General features: G+C 42.5%; 1 protein-coding gene across 4 annotated transcripts in view; it reads right to left on the bottom strand.

Annotated features, from left to right (window-relative positions):
• tead3a (TEA domain family member 3 a) overlaps window positions 1–19,938 on the bottom strand; it is a 45,970-nt gene extending 26,032 nt beyond the window's left edge. For all 4 annotated transcript variants that reach the window (XM_079495864.1, XM_079495862.1, XM_079495863.1 and 1 more), the window contains exons 1-2: window positions 19,712–19,938; window positions 7,149–7,399 (exon numbers count right to left, since the gene is read on the bottom strand). In XM_079495864.1, the coding sequence (XP_079351990.1) occupies window positions 7,149–7,155 (7 nt within the window). In that variant the 5' untranslated portion in view covers window positions 7,156–7,399; window positions 19,712–19,938. The remainder of the gene's footprint in view (window positions 1–7,148; window positions 7,400–19,711) is intronic.
• Between the last annotated feature and the right edge of the window lie 5,060 nt (window positions 19,939–24,998).

The following is a 24,998-nucleotide window of genomic DNA, read 5'->3' as shown; positions in this document are numbered from 1 at the left end:
GCACCAGCCAGCACATCGGGAGCAATTTGGGGTTCAGTGTCTTGCTCAAGGACACTTCGACACTGACTCTGGGGGAGCCGGGTTCGAACAGGCAACCTTGCGGTTACCATCCAGCCACTCTACCCCTGAGCCACCGCCGCCCAATGGTAGCTATATTAGCTACAAGCTTTTCATCTGTAATTACATGCACAAAATAGTTTGTTCGATTAACTGTTGCAATCCTAATGGGAACTGGGAAGACCATTAGGCTATATTTTCATCATGTCAAATGTAATTATCAACAAAATAATAGCGCCTCCGGGAGGGAGAGAGAGAGAGAGTGAATGAATGAAAATGAAAAACACAAATCATAGCGTGGTTTGGAACCATTTCATAGAGTTTGAGGAAACGATGGTGAAATACAACAGCAGTACGACTACGAGCAACATGCTACACCACTTCAAACAGAAGCTCTGGTGCATCCAAGTGATCCATCATGCACAGGGTAAAGTAAACAATGTGGAGACAGAGCCACTGTACTTCAGAGACGTACGTACGTTTCCCCAGGAAACGATTCCATTAGTATGGTGTTATACCCATTTTGACCTGAGATCAGATTCTAAAAATGTCTTCTACATCCTGACAGTTTTCTGAAAAAGCTATGTTTCTATGTCAGTGGTCGATTTAAAAAAAATAGCAGACCTACAAGCTCGTAGCGCGCCACTCGGTGGCGCGCTATGAGCTTGTGGATCTGCTATTTTTCAATAGCTAAAGCATAACATAATGCTAACACCAAAAGGGGTTCCTGCCCAAAATGGGTTTTAAAAGGAGAAGTTCACCCCCAAAACAAATGACACATTCCTAAGCCAATGTGATGACCGCCGGAGTCTCCGGTAGGACAGTGGTTTTCAAATCAAGGACCCCCAAAATGACACTCGTTAGCCCACGGACCCCCATTTGAAAAGATATGCCAGCCAGAGACCAACCATAACGGAAGATTTACAGCTCTAGCAGTGATTTTCAACCGTTTTCATTTCAAGGATCCCCCAGTTTGACATGCATTAGCCCACAGACCCCCCATTTAATGACATTTCTATGTCTGGGAGCCTAATTTATATTGTAAGTGTCTAAGTGACGGGTCCATTTGGTTCCAATTGTACACTCTCAGAGTTACTGACCCATAAGGGTCCATTTGGTTCCTATCTATCTATCATTTAGCCGGGGAGTGGGGTACCCCCTGGAACTCCCTCAAGGACCCCTGGGGGTCCCCGGACCCCACTTTGAGAACCACTGGGGTAGGACAATCAAAAAGTCTCCTACTGACCGATGACCCCGTCATCAAATTATTGTTTCGGCTTTTGTCAGCGAAAGCTTTCCTCCACAATAACGGAGAACACAATAGAACAGAGCCCTGAGGGACCCCATATGGTCAACCATATGGGCTTTAAGTGGTTAATGGCCTCTGTTTTCCCAGACAGGCTACCTGTGACCTACCGAACTCTCTCTGTGTGTGTGTGTGTGTGTGTGTGTGTGTGTGCTGGGGCAGTCCGTGCTGACGTCAGAGTGCTGTTCAGCAGCAGACCTTATGCTCAACAGACGTGCGCACTAGATTGATACCAGAACACGCTGACAATGTTATGTTCATCCATCTTCCTTAATGGAGATATGTGTAGACTAACCTACAAGGAGCCAGTAGTCTGTGCAGGGTCGGGCCGAGAAAAAGTTCTCAACGGGCCCGACAATAAGGCCCGGCCCTAACTGGGCCGACCAGAACATTTACCATACTTTTAGGCCCGGAAAGGTTCCGGGCCTAAAAGTCAGGCATCCAACAAGCTTTGAACTGAGCAGATTGGACCTTCCGTTCCAAAGATAATGGCCAAAACATCTTGAAAACACAAGCGTGGAAGAAAAAGCTCAACACAACCCAGGTCTAGTCGGTGCACGAAACAACATATTTTGGGCCGAACAAATAATTACAAAGAAGAAAAACAACAACAAAAAGTGTTGTAACCTGCCCTTTTTTTCTTCTTTCTAATTATTTGGTCGGCCCAAAAAATTGTGTTTGTTGTCATGATTTGAGTTGGCTTTGTTCGAGGCTTACAGATATTTAAATAAATACTTTTTGAAATGTCTATGGGGAAAATTAATGGGGAATTATTTCCTGGGCCTGTCGTCTTCATGAAAGGCGACAGGACTGCGACGCTCTATTTCACGGGACCGCACCCACATAAATACGCTTGCGTTGTCGCCCCTCGACTTCTCCATGCGTAAAAATAAAATACCGCAGGTCTCGTTGAAAATGAATTACTAGGAGCGTGAATCGCTGCCCATCTGAAAAGGCCTTTAGGCTGCACCGTTAATAATAATAAAATAAAAACATATGTATCATATGTTTTTGTAGCAAAAGTTCTGAAGAGGGTGTGCTGCTACCAATGTTTTTGGTTGTTAAAACAGTCACTATATTATCTGGGTCAGTGTGTGAGGAGAGAAGCTGGTGATGTGTCTGCTGATCACACACACACACACACACACACACACACGCTCATGCTACATATGAGCTGATGCTACGTAGTATTCTATTACAGTCGTAAAAAAAAAAAAGTAACGTTTTAGACCGAGACCCAAAAGAGAAAGTTGATGTCTCGCCGGGAACCCAAACTATAGCAGATCTACAAACTCTCAACGCTTGACTAGGCTACACATTTGTTTTCTAATTTATGGAATTACTTGGATATTTCTTTTACATCTCCATGAAATGACTGAAAATAATGTAATAATGTTTTGAAGTAATTAAAAACAAAATGCAGTTAACAAAAAAATAAAAGGGACCCATACGAATTTGTCTGTGTAACCACAAATGGGTCCCGAGTCCCGACCCAGTGTTTGGGAACCAGTGTTCTATTACGTTGGTGCTGCAGAGCCTCAGAACCGAGCTGCACTGGTGTAAACAAACAGCTGTGATAGGAAGTAGAACGGAAGTGGCTAGTACGCATGCACGACTGGTCTAGTCCTAGGTCATAGTGCTCCACACCGCCACCTAGCCACTGGCATGCGCACTACAGCGTTTTCAATCACTGTCGCGCCTCCGTCTAAACAGCACTTTGTCCTGTTCTCTAGAGACCATTGCCACCTTCTTGGGCGGGAACCCCTTTTGGTGTTTTAAACATTATGTTGTAATTTAGCTATTGAAAAATAGCAGATCTACAAGCTCATAGCGCGCCACCGAGTGGCGCGCTACGAGCTTGTAGGTCTGCTATTTTTGAAAAATCGTGAAAATATTTATTTCAGAAAACTGGAGGATTTAGAATATTTTTTTTTAATTTTTGAGGTCAGGCCTAAATGGGTTAATGTGGCCTTAGTTGACCGCTCCATTACTTGGTCTGGTCCTTTTCCCCCCCTCACCACCTATGCTCTTAACTGGAAATAGCCAATATACAAGCGCCACAACGCAACACATTATGAGCTTGTAGATCTGCTAGATTTTGGCCACACGTTCACCCCAGAACAGGGGCGCTAGCTACTTTACGGCTCACGTGGAAAGCAGCACAGGGTTAGGCTCCAATATGCTGCTAACGTGGTGAGAGAGAGAGACGCGGGTCTTCGTTATATTTCAAAGTTGAAAGGAGTCCGTCCGTCCAGGCCGAGCAGTGTTGTGTGCGCCTCCGTCTAAGTTTGCCATCGCTCATTTATGGACACGGAAGGGTGGGGGAGGTGGTCCACAGTCCACACACACACACACACACACACACACACAGCGCGCAGTGAGCCCGGCACTTCCACAAAAGGAGAAAATGCCGGAACGCTGAAACAAACCTTCCCTTTCTGTCGCATGGGATCACATATCCCCGTCACTCAGACACATGCGCACTCACACACACACACACGCGCACACACACACACACACACACACACACACTCTCTCTCACACACACACACACACACTCACACACACACACACACACACACACACCCCCATGCGGTACAGGCTGCTGCACGCAGGAATGCCATCCCTCAGCCAAGGGAAGTATGCTAGGAATGTTGGCCACCGGCCAAGGCCTGCATTACAGTAGGAGCAAAAAGAAATATGGTCAAAATAAACCAAAGCTCTACTGACAGTTAACATCGTGGACACCCCCCAACCTCTACCCCACCCCCCACCCCCCAAAAAAAACCTCGACAAGCATTACGTCTGGGTCTGAACCCGGAGCAAGGCTCCTGGTGTCACACCGGTGGTGGTATGCCTTCTAAATCCACCAATCTGAACCGGCTTTTGGACCCACTTAAACAGACTTACTTGACAGGGGGTCCCCAGCGAGGGCTAGCATTTCACTGTGCGTCAAACGCGATAGGCGATCGACAAGCTCGCAATTTTCCCACTTAATGTTCTCCTCCAGAACAGCACGGTTACTTCGGAATTCATGTGGTTAATCAAGCGGCTAGGTTTACCTTAGGGAGGGTGGTGGCCCTGACCATTCAACCGGCTCCGTTTGACTTACGGCAGCCACATGATGTTTACGTGTCGGCCCTAACATGTCGGCTAGCCTTAACCTTTTGCCCTTTCCCAGTGCCCAATGCCCTCGGCGACCTCAAAGATAATGGCTCCCTCTCTGGTCTGAAATACTTGCTGCTAGCACTTCTCTTCTCTGGCACACAAAAGGGAACCGAAGTCCCCTATTTTTCCGCCAAAATATTTTATTGGTTCAGGATTCTTGGAAAACTTGGTGCTTTCTTGCGAACCGGCCAGTTACTGGACATTCAATGTCAATGAGTTAGTTTCCCCCAAATAACCTTTTTGTGCATATTTGAAAGAGAAACTCTCTAGGTGAGAAACAATATTGTTTAACCCATTCAGGCCTGACGTCGAAATGAAAAAAAAATGTCTTCTAAATAATGACAATTTTCTGAAAGATTTGAGGCACATTTTAACGATTTTTCAAAAATAGCAGACCTACAAGATCTTGTAGATCTGCTATTTTTCAATAGCTAAATTATAACATAATGTATGTAACCACCAAAAGGGGTTCCCGCTCAAAATGGGTTAAAGGGATTTTTTTTCGATCGATTAGTCACCCCATGGAGACTTGAATTCATGGACATTTTGTTTTTGTCGCATTTCCAAGCCAATAATTTGAAGAGACTATTTAGCCTGATTTCCACTGCCAGGGTCTAAACACCACTCCACTCCAAACCGCCGTTTCCACTCCAAGGAATTGGGCCGAGTCACTGAGTGGTGTCAAAGTGGTACTAAATGAGTGCCTAAAAAGTACCCACTCCAGGGTTAGGCTAAGCGGGGCCAAACACTTCATAATGATTGATCACTCACTGACTTTTTATTTAGACCATAGGGATCATAGTTGCAATACATTATATAACCTGTGTGGTGTGGTGCTAAAGCTGCAGTCGAAATCCAGGTTGTGTGTCTCCATAGGGAACAAAGGAGGCACTCTGTCTCCATAGGGAACCACTGCTGGTCATCAAATTATTGGCTTAGAAATGCGACAAAAACAAAGAAATATCCATGAATTCACCTCTCCATGGGGTGAGTAATGGATAGGAAGGGGGAAAACAAAGAAAAGGTTATTTGTTGGTGAACTATCCCTTTTACGTGCCACCATTGACTCCAGCACTATGCCTCCCTTGCCAGGGGTCTCAGTCCTGTGTGTTATTTTGAAGAAGAAATTCGACCTGCATGAACCGGAAGTAGTATTCAGCCATTTCCGTGCCACAGTGGGTCCCCTTCGCTTTTGTCATTAGCGCCAATATCAGAACCGCGAGGTCACGCTGAGTTTGTATTATTGAGCTCCTATAACAATCACCTCAATATCAGCCTCAATTACGCCAAAAACGCAGCTAAAGATCACGCTTATAATGAGAGTGGACGGAGGGAAAACATTGGAATCGACCCACCATGGTGGAAGCAAGCGTTACGTAGCGACGGTGGTTAATATCAGCGATACCTTTCTGAATCAATAGTAATCAATATTTCTCGTCTTCTCGTCATTGGCATAGCTGGGTTTTTAGGCCCTAAACACGAGAAGTCGACATTGACATGTATCGAGTTAAGCTTGTTATGTACAGAATATCTGACGTGGACATGATGAGGCAGAAGAGATGTGTGTTGCAAACACATGTACGCTTTGTTGGGAATAACTTGGACGAAAAGGAGGAGCTGCTGTTTTAAGTCTGCAACACATTCATGACATACATTTTACTCACTTTCATTTTTCATTTTAAGCAGAGATAAGGATTACTGTTGTCAAACATCTTTTACTTTGCGAGGCGTAACACATGCTTGATTGCAACCTACAAGATAATCTTACATAATAATAACAAAATAGTGATTAAATGTGTCTCATTATCCACTATGATTTGACTGTACATTACCACCCACACTGCTGCGGATAGATTGTTCGTGTACTATATGTATACCCCGTTAGTACTGTTAACACTTTGAGAGCCCAGGGTCTGTTGGAACCAGCTTCAGAGCCCATTTCAAGGTGACACAGGACCCATATCAAGGTGACACAGGACTCCATCTTAATTGTGCATAGCATCTAACCAAAACACGTCAGGCCTGAATGGGTTAATAGCTCATACAACACACAGAAGACCTGCAGACCTAAACCTCCTTTGGGTTCTCATGGTAATGTATTTCTAATCCCCAGCTTAGTCATCTTTTATCATGCTTATTAAGATGATGAATGTTCCGTTACTGCGGTATTACCACGACAACCAGATATCCCCCGCGGGATCATCAATAAAAAAAAGGTATATCTATATGTATATTGTGTCCCTTTAATATCTGGAACAAAGCCAAGAATCCCAAGCATTGATTTACAACGGAGAGGCAGACTTATGCTTGTGGACTTTGACCCAAGTAGGGGGAGCTGCGGTAGGGAACGGAGAGATAAGGTCTGCATATTTAATCCATTAAGACCGGGAACGCATCTATCACCTTAGCTTTTAACCACTTTAACCCATTATTTTAAACTTAATACATACTGTATAATTTTGGGGCTCCTTGACATGAAAAGGTTTGAGCATCACGGACGTAAAAAAACATTTTTTTTTTCATAAAACTGTCAGGATGTCAGAAGACATTTTGTAGAATCGGGTCCTGAGCTCTTACTTAATGGGATATATAAATCAATGTGCCGTGTCCTCCTCACCATACATCTTGCCCTCGTCCGACAGGATAATCTTCCGTCTGCCGCAGGGCGGATAGATGGCCAGGGCTTCCTGGAAGCTCTGCTCGATGTCGGGGCTCCACACGCCCTCGGGGTCCCCGTCCAGTCCCCGGTCCGCTGTGTCCAGGCCCTCGGCACCGCTGCCGCCGCCATGCTCGTCCTCCTGCCCTCCCTCAGGGCTGTCACGACAGCTCCACTCCGACGCAATGATGACGGCTCCGACCACCACACACCTGGGCGTGGGGGACACACGCACACACACACACACACGGGGAAAAAGCAGACTTCTATTACTAGACTATACATGGGTAACTGGCGGCCCAGGGGCCACATGCAGCCCCCCCACCTTCACTTAATGTGCATGGCCCGCAGGTTAATACCGGAATACTGATACATTATCGATTTCAGCCGTAACAATTCCAAACATGACCCGCTTTAATTACTTCACTATAGTAGCTTAATTACAAGTATAAAACATATATATTGCCTTTTTACGTCCATTGTATTTGCATTTAAGTTCATAAAGTTAACATTAAGTATAACTAAATTAAATAAAAATGGTACATTTCAGGATTCCAATTCAAATATAGCAGATCTACAAGCTCAAAACAGATTGGCTATTTTTGCGACGCGCTTGGAACTGAGTGTGGAACTATAGTGGCCCTCTCCATCTTCAAAGATGCCCACCCCTGTACTAGACAGTAGTGCTGAGCAATACATCTATAGCCTAGAAACCACATTAATCTGCCAAAGGAAAAAAGAAATCCCTCCTGGTCAGATTGGGTCTGAATTACATTCCACTCACCCCAGAGGTGGGGGTGACCAAGCACAGCCCACTATTCAAGGTGAGACCGTTTTGCTGGTCTGAATCAGTTTGTAACCACCCCTTGGGAATAAATCTTCCACACCAAAGTTCCAGACTAATATCGATTCTACGCAGTAAGTGATATTATTCTGACCATGCCAGGCTATTATATCTAGGCCTGTCATAATTATTATGTAATCGCCTCATCGCAATTATTTGAGATAATCGCAATTATTTGAGATAATCGCAATTATTTGAGATAATCGCAATTATTTGAGATAATCGCAATTATTTTTGCATAATTGTCATAATCATTCTGTTTAAATGTTTAAAGATGTCCATCCATTTTCAAACGTTCAAAAATAGCAGATCTACAATCTACATCTATGCCTGTAGAGCAACTATTTCCGCTATTTTGCACATTTTCGGGAAAGAATAAATTATAAAAAAAATATTATATGTGTCAGTGATCTGCCGTGTGTAATTTGTGATTACAAAGCCTAAAAGGCAAACAGAAATACAAATTGTAACATTTCAATGCAAAAAAAACACAATTCAATCGTTAAATTGTTTGTGTGACAATTAAGCGTCAACTTAAATTTGCAATCGTGACAGCCCTGAATATATCGTTATTATATCGATATTGTCTATGAGACTCGTTATCGCTTTATATTTTGGATATCCTAAATATCACAAATATGGCAAAGTTGTTGTCTTTTCCTGAACATGCAAGTCTTATTTTATACTTTCAGAAATTGTCCTAAAAAGTGTTAAACACCAAAAGGTAGCCCATGTACAAGCGACAAATTTCTTCTCAAAAATGTGCTTTCTCTTTTATCTTTGTGGCTCAATGTGCTTTTCAATGCCACATCGTTGGTCAAATATTAGCAGATAATGACCTCAGTTTTATTGTTCCTCTGCCAGCCTGCTGGATGGGGAGTATTTAGTCCTTGTTTGATAAATGGTAAATGGTAAATGGTGCATTTATATAGAGCCTTTATACAAGGCGCTTTACATAGATTGTGCATTACATTCACCCATTCACACACACATTCATACACCGATTGCGGCGGAAGCCATGCAAGGTACCAACCAGCACATCGGGAGCAATTTGGGGTTCAGTGTCTTGCCCAAGGACACTTCGACATGTAGACAGGAGGAGCCGGGATTCGAACCGCCGACCCATGGATCATTGGACGACCTGCTCTACCTCTTGAGCCACAGTCGCCCCATATAACAGCTAATCTCTCAAGAACAGATTCTGAGTTGCGCTACTGAATCTGTCAGCAAGGCCATTCAGAACGTGTATACTTTGTTGATAGTGGGAATGAAAACACAGGCACACCACAGGAAGTGGAGGGCTGAGGGCGGGCCAAACGGGGCCAACATCCTGTTAAACACAATCTATTGAGGCCCGCCCCCAGAGGCAAATTCAAAGGAAACAAAACAGCAGAGATTGGATAACAGCTGACCAGATGTTTGAATCCATTGCCAAGTTTCCCCAATAAGCCACAAGAACATTGTCAACCCATTTTGGGCAGGAACCCCTTTTGGTGTTAGCATTATGTTATGCTTTAGCTATTGAAAAATAGCAGATCTACAAGCTCATAGCGCGCCACCGAGTGGCGTGCTACGAGCTTGTAGGTCTGCTATTTTTGAAAAATCTAAGAACGACTGAGATAGAAACATAGCTTTTTCAGGAAACTGTCAGGATGTAGAAGACATTTTTAGAATCTGATATCAGGTCAAAATGGGTTAAGGCACCTCAGCATAGATTGTACAACAAGTCTCTTGAAATCCAATGGAGGGGAGGAATGGAACACCATTCCAATTCCAAAAAGAGATATTCCACCATTGGGTGTGTTCGACGATGATGGTGGTGGTGGTGCAGAGTGCCATCTAATGGATTTCAATTCGATTGGGATCCACCCAATCGAATTGGGTTGAAATCGGGTGACTGTGTAGCCCTGGCCCTGCTAGGCCATAAAATGATTTGCAATCACATCATTTTCCTACTCAAACCACTCAGCGAACCTGTGTGACTTGTGGACGAGGGGGGCTTGTCATCCTGAAAGAGAGCACTCCTCCCATCAGGATGGAAGTGACTTACTTTCTTTCAAAGTGATGACTCAGCAGTGACTTTGCAGGGATCGTTCTCTCTAGGGCAGTGATTCTGAAACTGTGGGTCAGGAGGGACCAGGGGGGAGGTCCCCATATGATTTGGGGGGGGGGGGGGGGGGGTCCCCCCAGATAGCAGTAAAGTGACAATTTAAGGACTTTTAACCACTACTCAGTACTGCATCAAAAGTAATCAACAAACTATACTAGAACAACTGGTCAAACATTGGTCAAACTGACAAATATTTAATTTCAACCTTTAGTTCTCAGAGAACACACTGAGGGCTGGGCCCCTCCAAGATAACAAAAAACACAACAACAATGTCAAAAAGGGGGGGTCGAATAAAAGAACATTACACATCACATAGTTTATCACCATCAATTAAAACCGGTACAATTGAGATTGACCAAAGTTGATATGTCCGACTGAAAACGACCTAGGGAAACAAGAAAGCTGTACTTGAGTGAAGTCTGTAAGGTGTTCCAAGTGTGCAGAGCAGAGCACTTAAAAGCAGATTTTCCTAGTAGTCCTGAGAGCTTTGTGATAAGAAATAGTTTTCCATTTTAAAGGTTAATTTAAATAAGAGGGTGAACTCCCAATTAAAGCTTTATAGATAATAAGAACCAATGGAAGGGAGGGCCAACCAACCTGATTGTACAGTATGCAGTGATGGGTGTTATAGCTGTCACCTGTTATAAATCCGAGGGCAGAATGATAAACTGAGTCCAAGCTTTTAACCCATTTAGGCCCGACGTAAAAAAAAAAAAGAGAAAAAATGTTTTCCGAAAGAATATATATTCTTATTCATTTTCACGATTTTTCTAAAATAGCAGACCTACAAGCTCGTAGCGCGCCACTCGGTGGCGCGCTATGAGCTTGTAGATCTGCTATTTTTCAATAGCTAAAGCATAACATAATGCTAACACCAAAAGTGCGGTAGCACTAGCTGATGCATTTCTGTATATAATGTCCCCATAGTCCAGAGCAGAGGGGAATAGTGCCTCAATTAGCCTCTTTCTAGTAGACCATGGAAAGCAGGATCTATTGTGATAAAAAAGCAGAGCTTAATTCACAATTGCTTTGTTAATCTTTCAATGTGTAGGCCTATATTAAAAGTACGTTTTTCATAGAGGTTTTTATATAATGAGGCACTCGTTCAATGGAGGTGTCATTTGAGGTGCATAGCCGAGGATAATTTTAATTTAAAACTCTTCCCTTTGTAAAAAAAAACAAAAAACAAAAAAAGCAAGCATACATTTGGTCTTTTCAGCATTTAAAACCAATTTTAGATCCAGGAATTGTTTCTGAAAAACATCACAGGAAAGTTGGAGCATATGAATAGATTTCTCTATAAGAAATATACCGGTGATACAAATATAATATTATAAGAAAGAGGCAAACATTTTCAAAATCTACGAGCTTGTAGATCCGCTATGGTCACAATATTCATCTGTGTAACCTTCAACCCAGTGGAGTCCTTTGAGAGGATATCAGGGGGTCCCCTTCACAATGACCAACAATTTAACCCCCTTATGGCCACCCTAATTAACAGTGGACCCAACACAGTCGTGATGGTGGCGGTAACTTCACCATTATGCCGATTTTGACCGAATTAGAGCGAATCTGGCGATGTCATTTCCGGTTAAACGGATCACAACATCCGCTAGCTTTCTGCACTGTGTTACACAGTCATCTGTCCGGGATGCTAAGCGATCATCGTTTATTTTAATATCCAAGTCAAATTAAGCTCTAATCAAGCCCCGAATATCACATATTACGCAGCTATGCACATAAAGACCACGTGCGTGCGTGCGAGAGCGTGCACACAAGGATTTCGCCCGGTTTTAGGTAGATTACATCGGCCGTTAGCCAAACTAGCCAAAAGCTGCTACATTAATTACAATATTAAGAACTGCTTTGTACATTGACTATATTGGAGTGGGTTTATTATTATTATTTTTTTTATATATATATATATATATATATATATATATATATATATATATATATATATATATATATATATATATATATATATGTATTGTTTTGTTTTGTTCTGAATGTTCTTTGGTTGTCTTGTTTTGGAATTGTGTGTTGTTTGTGTTTAAGTTTTTTTGTATTTGTTACTCTGTTTGTATTTCTCAATTTACTGCTATATTTGTAAAAAAAAAAAACTAAAAATGAATAAACAGAACATTATAAAAAAAAAAAAAAAAAAAAAAACCCCACCGGTGGTAAGATCAATGATGCAGAACAGAAGTATGACTATTCAGAAGATGATGATACAGTAGTACTCAGGTTTCTGTCTTTCCACTCTTATCTCCCTCCTAATGTAAAGAACTATGTACTTCAAGGCACCGTATGTATTACCTTTGCCCCATACATCTTTTACTTCACATACACAGAAAACTACACTTTTCCCCCCTCTCCAACCAGTCATTTCTCTCTATACCAGCAGTTAGGCATGTCACAATTATTACATAATCGCAATTATTTTGTTATAATAGTTTTCTAGCAGATCTACAATCTACAACGAGATGGACACTTAGATGAACACAATTTCATTCATAGTCATGATTTTGATCTCGTCTTTAACGACCACAATGCAAATGTATTTGTGCCCATGGAGCGCACAACTTTGTGCGTGCTTTCAGGTGGCCAAGTCATAGACCGTGACGTATGCGGAAGTGCCGTTCACGCCTGTGCTTAAATTGTGGCCATGATACGTCACTGACTTGACCTCTGCATTTTCAACCAAGCTCTGTGGCTGTTCGTCTAGTTGGTCAATCACAGCGGGGCTTTCCGAGAACTGCGGTGAGCTGAGCACGGAACGCTCGCTCTCCCTGTAGTTTACCTACCTCTCTCTATCCTAGCTCGATTGCAGAGCGACCACACAACCTAGCCCAGCACGGACGAAACCCCAAGTGGCCAAAGACACATCGCTGTCTGACTTCGTTCAAAATGTATGGTGTGTGTCTCACTCGGACACACAATATACACGGAGAAACAACAACACGGACGCATGGTGTTAGACGTAAGCGTGCGGCAGACGCGCAAGCTTCTAGTTGTTATACAACCACAGGGCATGATAGATGTTAATTGCTTAATTAATTATCATGCAGTCCACCTGTACAGAAGCGGAGGCATTTATTTATCCACTTATGATGCGTCTATAACACACATACACACATCCCACTAAGCTGTTGTTATACCCCAAAACTACATGGATTAAAGCAGCACTGGCCACTGGCCACTTTGGACACAAATAACATGGCAGTCTGTCAGGAGTCTCTGTAAGCATGTCTGGTGAGCACGCGCTGTGATTGGCCAGTCTTCGCTTTGACTGGCAGTTCTGTATGTCCCCCCCCCCCCACACACACACACACACACACACACACACACACACACACACACACACACACACACACACACACACACACACACACACACACACACACACACACACACACACACACACACACACACACACACACACACACACACACACACACACACACACACACACACACACACACACACACACACACACACACACACACACACACACACACACACACACACACACACACACACACACACACACACACACACACACACACACACACACTCTTGCCCATCAGGCAAGTACAGGTCAATTTCTACATGCCTAAAGTTCATGCCCAAAAAGTGAATCAAATTATTCTTAAATCCAGCCTGGCATAGACGCCTGACAGCATGTACGTTGTGGATTCAAGTCCCAATCATGACGATCTGTGCTGTGTATCAGTTCCCCTCTCTCCCTCTCCTGTCAGTCTACTGTCTGTAGGCCAAAAAATATCTAAAAAACTAAACAATGTTAAATCCAATCGATAACTGTCGACCTGCTACTTGTAAATGGTAGCATTTTGTGTTCTTCATGAATGACCAATACTATTTAATGTGGACGGTTGCCTCCTCATTCAAAAGCACTTGCCCAAAGGGGAACCTGGAAAGAAAAAAAATGATAAAAATCCACTGGCCCAAATGTTTTATTTACTTGACACAGGCAGTTGGACAGACGTTAATGTGCCCAACTCCAAATGATGATGTCCCTACTGTTCTACATACTGCCACCCAGGTGAGGAAATCAATAAATTGAGGCTTTAACCTTTGCTTTTATATGAAATATCCCAGACTATTAAGATTTATGGAAGATGCTTTTGAACACACTGCTATAGTTTGACCACTTCAAATGCTCCAATCTTAAAATAATAACCGAAAACATCTACAAGCTCTCAATGTGAGAGTGCTTGTGGATTGGCTATTTTCGCTGCGTGAGCAACATGCTTCCACAGAAGACATGCCGACGATGTGCTTCTATGGAATCCAAATGGCTGAAATCGTGGCATGGCGACTTTAATCCATGAGATTAAAACAGAACAGTGGTCTGGGTTGGTTGTCTAGGAGGGCAGTGGTTTTCAAACAGTGGTCCGGGGGACCACCAGTGGTCCTTGAGGGGGTTCCAGGTGGTCTCCAGCTAAATGGAGAGTTGGTACCTTGTAGTTCTGTAACTAAAAGAGCATAAAATGAAACCAAATGAACCATTATGGGTCCATTTTGGTTAATTTTATGCTCAAGAGTTAAATTATTGTTAAACATCTGCTTTACTTAATTTACAAGAAGTCTACACAATTAGAATTTGTCTATACAAATGGACCGTTGGTTACCAAGTCTAGATCATTTAGCTAGGGACCACCTATAACACCCTCAAGGACCACTGGCTTATACTAAGCAGACATGGCAATTGGAATACTTGTTATCTCTCCTAATGGAAACAACATCATTTACAGCATGGGATTGTGGACAAAATCGTATCCAACGACAACAGATATTCTTTACTTCTGGTTCCGAGGGGCTAATGTAAATATCAAAATGGTGGTCCGTGGCTCAAATGCCAAATAAATAATGGACCTCGATATGAAAAGGGTTGAAATTGAAAACCACTGGTCTTGCGCCCATATCTTGCCCCAATAGACAGGGTTCTGAGATGCCCAGTGTTTAGGGGTCAATCTGCAGGTGCCACGCATGGTGACAGAATTCCCAGGCCGCAGATGGCTTGCGCTTCAACCCACCGGCGCAAGATCGGATTTGGCCGAAGTAATTTACAGCTTCCATAGTACAGGGGGGGGGGGGGGGGGGGTGTATTAATAGCTATGGAATAGGACAGTTGAAGACGTGACAAACAACATGGCACAACATCAAGAGGTTGTAAATTTAAAAAATGACTGGCCCCAAGGGCAATAAAGAGACCACCTGTTTGGTCCTGCCTGCTGCCCCGAAGGTTACTGCGGTGGTTCTTCAGGGTTATCTCCGATACACGAAGGGGTGAAATGAAACTGAAGGAGAGGGCCCTCCGTTTAATAGAGCTACATTTTGACAGCAAGACCAGTTGACAATATTTTCCCATTGCGGAGAAAGTCGACCACGACACAAGTGACCTATTTTAGGGCCGGGCGATATATGGATGGATGTTATGCCAGTGCCGTGGTGAGGTGTTGGTCAGTTAAGCTTCATTATGTTATCCTAGGACCCAAGTAGACATATTTTAAAAGGATGCCTGGCTAAAAAGCTGTATTATGCCTCAATACATTATAATTGCCTTCTACAACAAAAATCCAAAATACCTTAAATATTGTATTTATTTTAGAAATAGTCCATGTTTTACTTAAGGGGGACAGCGCTGTCACAAGTTGATGATGTCATGTGTGGTCCTCCAGCCCCATCCCATGGAATGTATGGAATGCATGTGCTAATAAAAGATCACTTAATACTTAAAGGTTAATATGAGCAATATATTTTAAATACATTTTGTATTCCATACATTTCACAGCATAGGGCTGGACCACTCAAGGACAAATGACATCATCTGCTTGCGACGGTCATTGTCCCCCTTGAGTAAAAGTAAGCTACTAAATTAGTTTACGTATGTTCTTGCTTAATGTAAATCGCTTTGGATTAAGAGAGTCTGCTAAATGGTACATTTATATAGCGCCTTTATCAAAAGGCGCTTTACAGAGATTGTGCATCAAGAATTCACCCATTCTCTCACTCACTCACTCACACACACACACACACACACACACACACACACACACACACACACACACACACAGAGAAGTCACAGTGTCTTGCTCAAGGACACTTCAACACTAACTCTGGGGGAGCCCGGGTTCGAACAGGCAATCTTGCGGTTACCATCCAGCCACTCTACCCCTGAGCCACCACCGCCCCACTGCTAAATGCCTAAATTGTAAAAAGATAAATACAATATTTAAGGTAGATTTACAAATCTAGCCAGGGATTAGCCAGGGATACTTTTAACAAGTAAATAAAACTGTCAAAAAAACATAGAACATAAAGAACAATCTTCATCTGCCATCCTCGCTATTTTTTTTTAATATTATAGACAAATTAAAGATAATTTATATTCTTGTCACAATGCGATAATGTCCATCCTAACATTGATAGAGGTATATTTGGTTAAAAAAACGACAAGACATTTTCATTTTGTCCATCGATATGGATGCCCCAAAGCACTACTATTGACCCAGTCAGTCTGCAGCGCTGGCCCACATGAGGAAATTACACATTCTTGTGTTATTGTTGAGGACGGTCCAAGTGGCCTCAACAAACAGGCCGCTGCGCTCATATGTAGCATGGATGTGGTGTGCTGTGTGTAATGTTTTCCAGAGTGTGGCTGACAGACAATCCATAAAGGATCTCTGTGGTCACCACAGAGCTTTCCCCTGCTGTGCAGCGTTGCCACATTTATTCGCAAGAGAGACAAATAAGCGAACGAGGTCTAATGAAAACAATCCCAAAAGAAAGTGACTCTAATAACAGGCCACATGAGCACGTTTGAATGCATGGGCTATTTGAAAATGGCCGATCCGAAATTTTCAAAAAAAGAAAATCTTGAAAAAAGTAGAGTAGAGTGGCCGGAAGGGAACCGTGAGGTTCCCAGTTCGATCCCGGCATTAGTGTCGAAGTGTCCTTGAGCAAGATGCTGAACCCTTTATTTTATCCCGATGATCGGGTTGGTGCCTTGCATGGTTTCCTCTGCCATCGGTGTATGAATGGGTGTGTGAATGGGTGAATGTAATGCACAATCTATGTAAAGCGCTTTGGATAAAAGCGCAAACGGGCTCAAAAACATGCAAACCACCAATAATTTCCAAGTAACTTTACAGAAAAAGCCCAAAGTCGCTTTCGTTTATACTAAAGCAGACATGGCAACAGTGCTGCTGTGGTGGGCTTATATTATATTGGTCAGCACCACAGCACAGGGCCGACCCAGGCTCAATCACCGCTGACAGGGCCCGTGTTGTTGCCATAGCGATCGGGTATCCCCCTGGTGAGAGCTGGTTAGGAAAGAGCAAAGCCTCATGGAACATTTCGACTTGGTGCGTGTCTGTCTGTCGAGGTACAACACTCCAAAGATTCATATTTAAATCAAAGTCTCGTGTGTGTGATTAACAGGAATACATTAATTTATTTATTTTTAAGAAAAGGAGTAGTTCACCCAAAAGGAGGACTTATTTTCAATCAATAACACACGCCACGAAGCCTTGAATTCATTGGAGATTTTATTTTGTTTTTTTAGCATTGCTGAGGCGATGATTTGATGACCGGGGCATCGGTCAATAGGAGACTCCTACCAGAGACTCTGCCGGTCATCAAATTATTGGCTTAGGTTATGTGACAAAAACTATATATTCTCCAATGAATTCAAGGCTTCATGTGGGTGTGTGTATTTAGAACTTGGAACTTTTAAACAATTCTGGGGGTGAACATTCTGCCCAGAAAATGGCAGATCTAAAAAAGCTCTGTGAGATTGTAGATCGGCTATTTCCGGCGAAGTGTATTGGTTTAGAGTTGTAGAGAGAAGGGGGCTGAGTTTAGACCCCTGGGGGACCCGGGTCAAATGTAGGGCTTAAGTGGTCAAGCTTAATTTACACTCCCATCCCATCACACAACATCAGACTATGGAGTATAAATAATCCTTTAGCCTGAGTGTGTGGTTGCTCGGTCAATTCAATTCAAGGGTCTTTCTCTCTCTCTCCGAGGTAGTACGAAATGATATAATTCGTACACAACAAGTGAGCTGCATATACATTGTTGGAGAAGTTGTGGAATGGATGGAGAAAATTGAACACAATCGGAGACACAGCAAGTCTTACAGAAAGAAAGACGTCAGTAGTAGTGATGTAAGTTTTTCAAGATCACAGTTGAGAGAGAGAGAGACAGACAGACACACACCGACAACAGCTCGGCTGGTTTCAAATTATCTCCCAGTGGCCAAAAGGTCATGTGTTTGAGTGCTGTGGGGAGCCAGCAGGCAGGAGTCAGGACAGGGGGCTGGTGGTGGGAGCTAAATAAAGCCATGAGCTCAGCAGCAAACAGAGTAGACAGAGACAGACAGGAGAGAGACACACACACACACACACACACACACACACACACACACACACACACACACACACACACACACACACACACACACACACACACACACACACACACACACACACACACACACACACACACACACACACACACACACACACACACACACAGAGTGATTAACCCCACACTCACACTAGCTTCAATCCATCACAGCTATATAACATATCATGGCCCTGGTCCCAGCTATGGCTTATAATATGCTGGGTGTTATAGTGTGTCCTTAAAAGAAGATGGACTGGTCTTCAGAGACAGAGAGGCCATTTGAGTATCATGAGAGAGAGAGAGAGAGAGAGAGAGACTGATGGAGTAATGCATGAACTGTAAAAGACTTTTCGGTTAGACCTGTAAAACAACTCTCTCCAAAAGGTGTTCTATATTTCGCAATCACAAAAATGTAGCCCGTGTGTCCTGTTTGTGTACGAGAGTGAAACATCCCATTATATGAGACACAGAGAGAGAGAGAGAGAAAAGTCGCCCCGGCTAACAAACTAACTTGGCAACAATATATGCCTTTGATCCCCAGTATGGAGAAAGCTTCTAAGTAGCCAGCCATGATCATAGCATAGGCCCCTGGGCTGGCTGACTGACTGCTGGAGTTCCTAAATGGACACAACGTAGCAAAAGTGGTTACTATATTACTAACCGCATCAACAAACCCCTGCTGATCAAAGAACAACAACTCTAGTCTATAGCATGACGCGTGCACACACACACAAAAACCCGAGCAAAACCATGTCTCAAAAACTAAAAGACACACGAGTTTGTTGAATTGCTAAGTTACCCGTGCTAGCCTAACGGAGCTAATAATACCTCCACAAAGTCCCCGAAAAAAAAAAGAAAGCCCGACAGATCTGTCCCAACTCACCGCCATTATAGCCCCGCTACATGGCGGAGGGACTGGGAGCCTCCGCGCTAATACACGGGGGCTCAGAATCAGCAATGCACGGCGAAAAAATGCCAAATATGACAAATATCCCAAAAACTTCAGGCAGGCAGCGCGGTTCACGCAGGCAGCTAGGGGCAGAGCATATAGCAGCTGCACGGAAAGGAAGGGGGAAAAAAAGTTGTTGCACATAACAAAGAACTTTTTTTGCAAAAAAGGACTAAACCACTCACCTTTACAATCTGATCGCTCGCCCTCCGCCGTTTTAGTTAGAGGCACGACTCAACGCAACGTATTATAAACTCCAACAGCACGCAAGTTTTTAAGAAGAGTAGCCGAGATGATGTGTGGTTATTATTATTCCCTCGGAAAGATTTCCCTTGTTTGACACGGCGGGGGGAAGAGAAAAGGCGGAATGCCAAATATGAGTTTGGTATGAAATCAACGCACACGGAGCCGAGGAAAAATACAGAGGCGTGGTTTTAGAAAACACGCTCACACAACAGAAGTTAGTCGAGCCAAACGCAGAACTCCTCCTCCATTGACATTAACATGATCATGATGCAGCCTCTCTTTGACTTTTACTTTATCCACAAACTGTTGAACCGAAGCACCATAATATATTCAGGGTTATTTTAAACTTAAGTACAAATATTAATAATGCAAATGTGGAAACACTGTTACAAGTAAAAAGTCCGGAATTGAACATTTACTTGAGTAAAAGGAGGCTAAACTACCAAAAATAAAAAGTACTCATTATGCAGATTGTCCCATTTCACGTTGTAGTCTAAAATGTATGAACATCTTTTGAAAATAGCAGATCTACAAGCTTGGCTTGTAGATCTGCTATTGGCTATTTTGGCTATTTTCAAATGATTGAAAATAATATTGGGCTATAATAGTGGTGGTTAATGTATGTTTTGTAATAATAATCAAAATATACAAAGTAACTAACTAGTTACTAAGGTTTTCAAATAATTATAGTGGAGTAAAAGTATAATATTTGCCTCTGAGTTGTAGAAGTAAAAGTACCTCAAACTTGTACTTAAGTACAGTAGCCTATACTTGAGTAATGTACACCACTGGTAAATACTGATGCAGAAAATCTAAGTAGGCTACCCCATTCATGTTACTAACAATATTAGCCTATTTTATTTAATACAGTTTCTAGTAGTTATATATGGACCTATTGTAAACAAATGTAATGCTTTATGGTGTCGTCCACAGTTAACGGTTTTGTATTGAGTTGTGCTTGAAATGTACTGTACTTCTCCAAACTCTTAATAAATACTTCAATCAATCAATCAATCAATCAATCAATCAATCAATCAATCAATCAATCAATCGTATTCATTTAGTGTTGGACCCCTGGAACCCCCTCAAGGACCCCTGGGGTAGCCCTGCCTGAACCCCAGTTGAGAACTAGTGGTTTAGACTTAGAGAGTCCATAAACTATTGAACCCAAGCAGCAACAATGGTATTATATATATATATATATATATATATATATATATATATATATATATATATATATATACTTTTATAGGTTTAAAACATCTAACAGGCTACTAGAACAGTGCCCGTATGGGGGGTGATCAGGTGTGATCAATTGGCTAATAAAGGGGCGAGGTCGCGCATCATTGTGGTGGTGTGGGACATGTGTGTCAAATGCATGCCACACCCAGTTATTATGTCTGTGTCCCTTTTATGCCCCTATAGAGGGTATGCGCAGGGTATGCGCATATGAGGGTTAGGTGACAAAGTGAATTTAATGTTGTTTAAAGTAATTTCATGCAATGAAATAGGAATTTCCTGTTTGGAAGGCTGTCAAGGCCAGAAAGTAGTTTTTTGCCACTCAGTAGGCATTCCCGCATAACTTCCTGGTATGATGATGTCACGCGCACATACCCTCTATATGGAGTTCTTTGTCAGGCATGCCCAAATATGGAGTCTATATGCAGATGTCAGAACACATTGTGATGTCAGAACAGGCCAGCTCCATATATGGAGCCTGCAGGTTACCTATCCAAGGCCTGGGCAGATTCCTTTTGTGGCCGTTCTGGACCATATAGGTCCGACCGACTCCAGGCCGGGCACTGCAATAACACTGTTTCGAATTTTAAGTTGGTGGGGCGAACGGTTCTTGAGTTATGTGGACTAGAGACGTAGTACACATTGAGACTTGGTGCATTAATAGATACTGTAGATAATAAAACACATAACATAGAACTTCTAAAGCATAAGTCTGGTCTTGTATCTATTGTATTATAATTGGATATGTAAAAACAAAGAAACAACAACATTGGAGTAACACTATCTATGTATTCAAATGAAAAATACACACACAAGGCGGTGGTATCCATGTGGTGTATGTTTACTTGTTTAGCATAGTATACACTACAGTATAGCTCAGTGGTTCCCAAACCTTTCATGTCAAGGACCCCCAAATTGACACTAATTAGCCAGTGGACCCCCATTTGAAAACATATGCCAGGGACCCAGAAGATTTCTACGGCTCTAGCAGTGATTCTCAACCCGTTTAATTTCAAGGACCACCAGTTTGACATGCATTAGTCTACGGACCCCCCATTTAATGGCATTTCTATCTCCACAATTTATATTGTAAAATCACTGTTAGTTTAACTCTGAGAATGTACAAACTCTCAGAGTTACAGACCCATAATAATAATAATAATACAACTTTATTTATATAGCACTTTTTTAAACCAAGTTACAAAGTGCTTGAACAATCAAAACAATATAAAACATCAAAATGCAACAATAATGTAATAACAAAATAATAATAGTGAAAAATACAAATAAGCAATAATACCGGAAATGACTTAATGAGATAAAAAGGCCAACCTGTATAGATGTGTTTCTAAGAGAGATTTAAAACTCGTTAAGGAACTGGTTAGCCTCAGTTCTTCTGGTAGGCTGTTCCAGAGCCTAGGGGCCCTAACAACAAAAGCTCGATCACCTTTGGTCACCAATTTAGCCTTGTGACTCTCCTTTAGTAGACCCAGACCAGATGATCTAAGGGTACGGGAAGGTACATAGTATTCAACCATGTAAGGGTCCATTTGGTTCCAAACTATCATTTAGCTGGGGACCTCCTAGAACTCCCTCAAGAACCACTGGAATACAGTATAGTAGACACAAGTATGACCTTGATAATGTCTCTGAATATGGATTGAGTTAACAGAGCAGGGACACTGACTTTTTGATTTGATTGATTGAATCATTTATTAATGATGGCAGCAGCGGTGGTGGCAGCAGTGGCAGCGGTGGCCGAACGGATTGCGGAGCGGTCTTGATACCGGAAGGTCGCCAGTTCGAATCAGCGGTCCGACACGTTAAAATTACCAGTGAAGTGCCCTTGAACAAGGCATTGAACCACTACGATGAAATGTTCTATGAGCAGGGCCTGGCTGGAAACAAGTTCTTGAGCTTAGCCCAGATACCCTGGGTAAATATATTTCATTTCATTTCAACAGTTTGCAGGGGAAAAAAACAGTCTGTCTATAAGAAAGTAATATGGCTTGTTTCCATTGGGGGGGGGAAACATCATACTCAATTCATCGAAACTGATCAATATCACAAATTCATGATTATTTCTAACCTTAGCCTCGAATAGCAGATCTACAAGTTCACATCACTCCACTACATTCCAAAGACAAATGTTGTAATTTACTCTTGGACTATAGGAATGGAAAAAATAGCCTTGAAAATGTTTGTAAAATCTTTTAATGTTTTTTGGAAAATGTAATTATTTTTGATGCAGCAACGCACCGATACTGAGAAGAAAATATACTTTGTAATTTGTACTTTTGACTCCAGTACTTTAACACCAAGTAGACTACACATTTGACCGAGCAACATTCATTTGTTGTGGAGTAATATTTGACCAGGAGTATCTATTTATTTGACTCCAGGGTTGTTGAAAGTCTTTATTTTGAAAGCAAATGTTGATGTAGTTTTAGCTTTTGAATACAATTCCATTTAGTTTTGGTCACATTTCAGCCATCTGAAAAGTTGTAGTTTTAGTCACATTTTCATATACTTTTGTACTTTTACTCAAGTGCATTTTGAATTCCAGACTTTTACTTGTAACAGAGTATTTCTATATTGCAGAATTGATACTTTTACTTAAATACCTAAAAATAATAGTAAATAAAATAAAATAATTTTGTACTTTTTCCCACTACTGGGAATGTGGTAACTAGCAAGCTCATCGTGCAATTTTAACAATGATTCTATTGTAACATGACATGTAATGATCCAGGAACACCAAATCACAAGACAGACAGACAGACAGAAGTAATACCCTATATGTTTCTCAACTACTGGACAATAAGCCCCTGTTTCCAGTATGGTACATACACACACTGCACAGTGCACAGTATTACTATGAATGCTGTGCTCCCTTATGACCTGTAGAGGGCCGTATTGTCCCACAAAAGGGCTCTAAAACAGTGGTTCTCAAACATTTTTGTCTCAGCCAGGTCACCCCTGTAAATAACCTTTTCATTCAAGGTGTGGCATTTCACTGTGCCACTGACACTGAAGTGAACTTTATATATATTATTTGATGCTTGATTCAAGTTGATAATTGGTTGACTCCATTGCAGGGAGCAACTATCAGCTGTGGGGTGTGGGGAACATACCAACAGTATGAGGGTTTATCGTTGTGTATATAATGTGTGGAATATTATGTAACACTTTAAATGTGTGTATATGAAATGTGATGTCTCTGGACATTGAGTAACTGGGGAAATTGTGGAATCAATTTAGGGTTGGTATGGTCCGTGGGAGGGGCTTAGCCTATATAAGTAGGGAGACTTCCCACTGCCAGTCAGTTAATGCAGGACTGCAGAGGTGTGAGGACCTAGGGCCAACCTGCCCAGTTGCTATGTAAATACCTTCGTTCAGTTTTGATGGTCTGTGAAAAGGTGAATAAAGAACCGACTTCTCTGCATCCAAGGTCTCTGTCTGACAGTTTTCTCCAACTTTTGGTTGTTCTTCCTACATGTGCTTTATATTTTCGGCAAACACTACCCACACTATAGGGCAAAGTGTGACATTGCGCCGAACCGACTTTTATTCGGCTCTAAAATAGGAGTATGAATCGGCCCTCAGGTTGGACCGCATCACCCTGGTATGCGACTTCCAGGACACCGGCTGGTCTGTGGGAGATCAGAGATGAACTCTCAAAGCTCCACTGATGCTGCTCCTGGGGTGCTGGATGGAGGGTGGAGGGCGCTCGGTAGGCCTGCTGGTCGGCAGGGCAGCTGGCTGCAGTGGGCCCCTGGTTCTGATCCGACATTTCCAGCATCCTCTTCATGTGAGCAAGGCTCTCCTCAAACTCTCTCCGCTCCTTTTCCTGCTTGAGCTTCAGAAAGTACTTGGCAGCCCTGACTTCCTCGAAGACAGTCACTGTAGCCCTTGCTTGATGCAACATTCTGGTTGAGGACCTGGGAATCCTGAAGGGGATTCCGTTCACGGCCTGACACTCCTGGT

This window comes from Electrona antarctica (assembly GCF_951216825.1).
Source record: "Electrona antarctica genome assembly, chromosome: 2".
Lineage (NCBI taxonomy): Eukaryota > Metazoa > Chordata > Actinopteri > Myctophiformes > Myctophidae > Electrona > Electrona antarctica.
The sequence above is the reverse complement of the archived record's forward strand: the minus strand, read 5'-3'. Positions and strand labels throughout refer to the sequence as shown.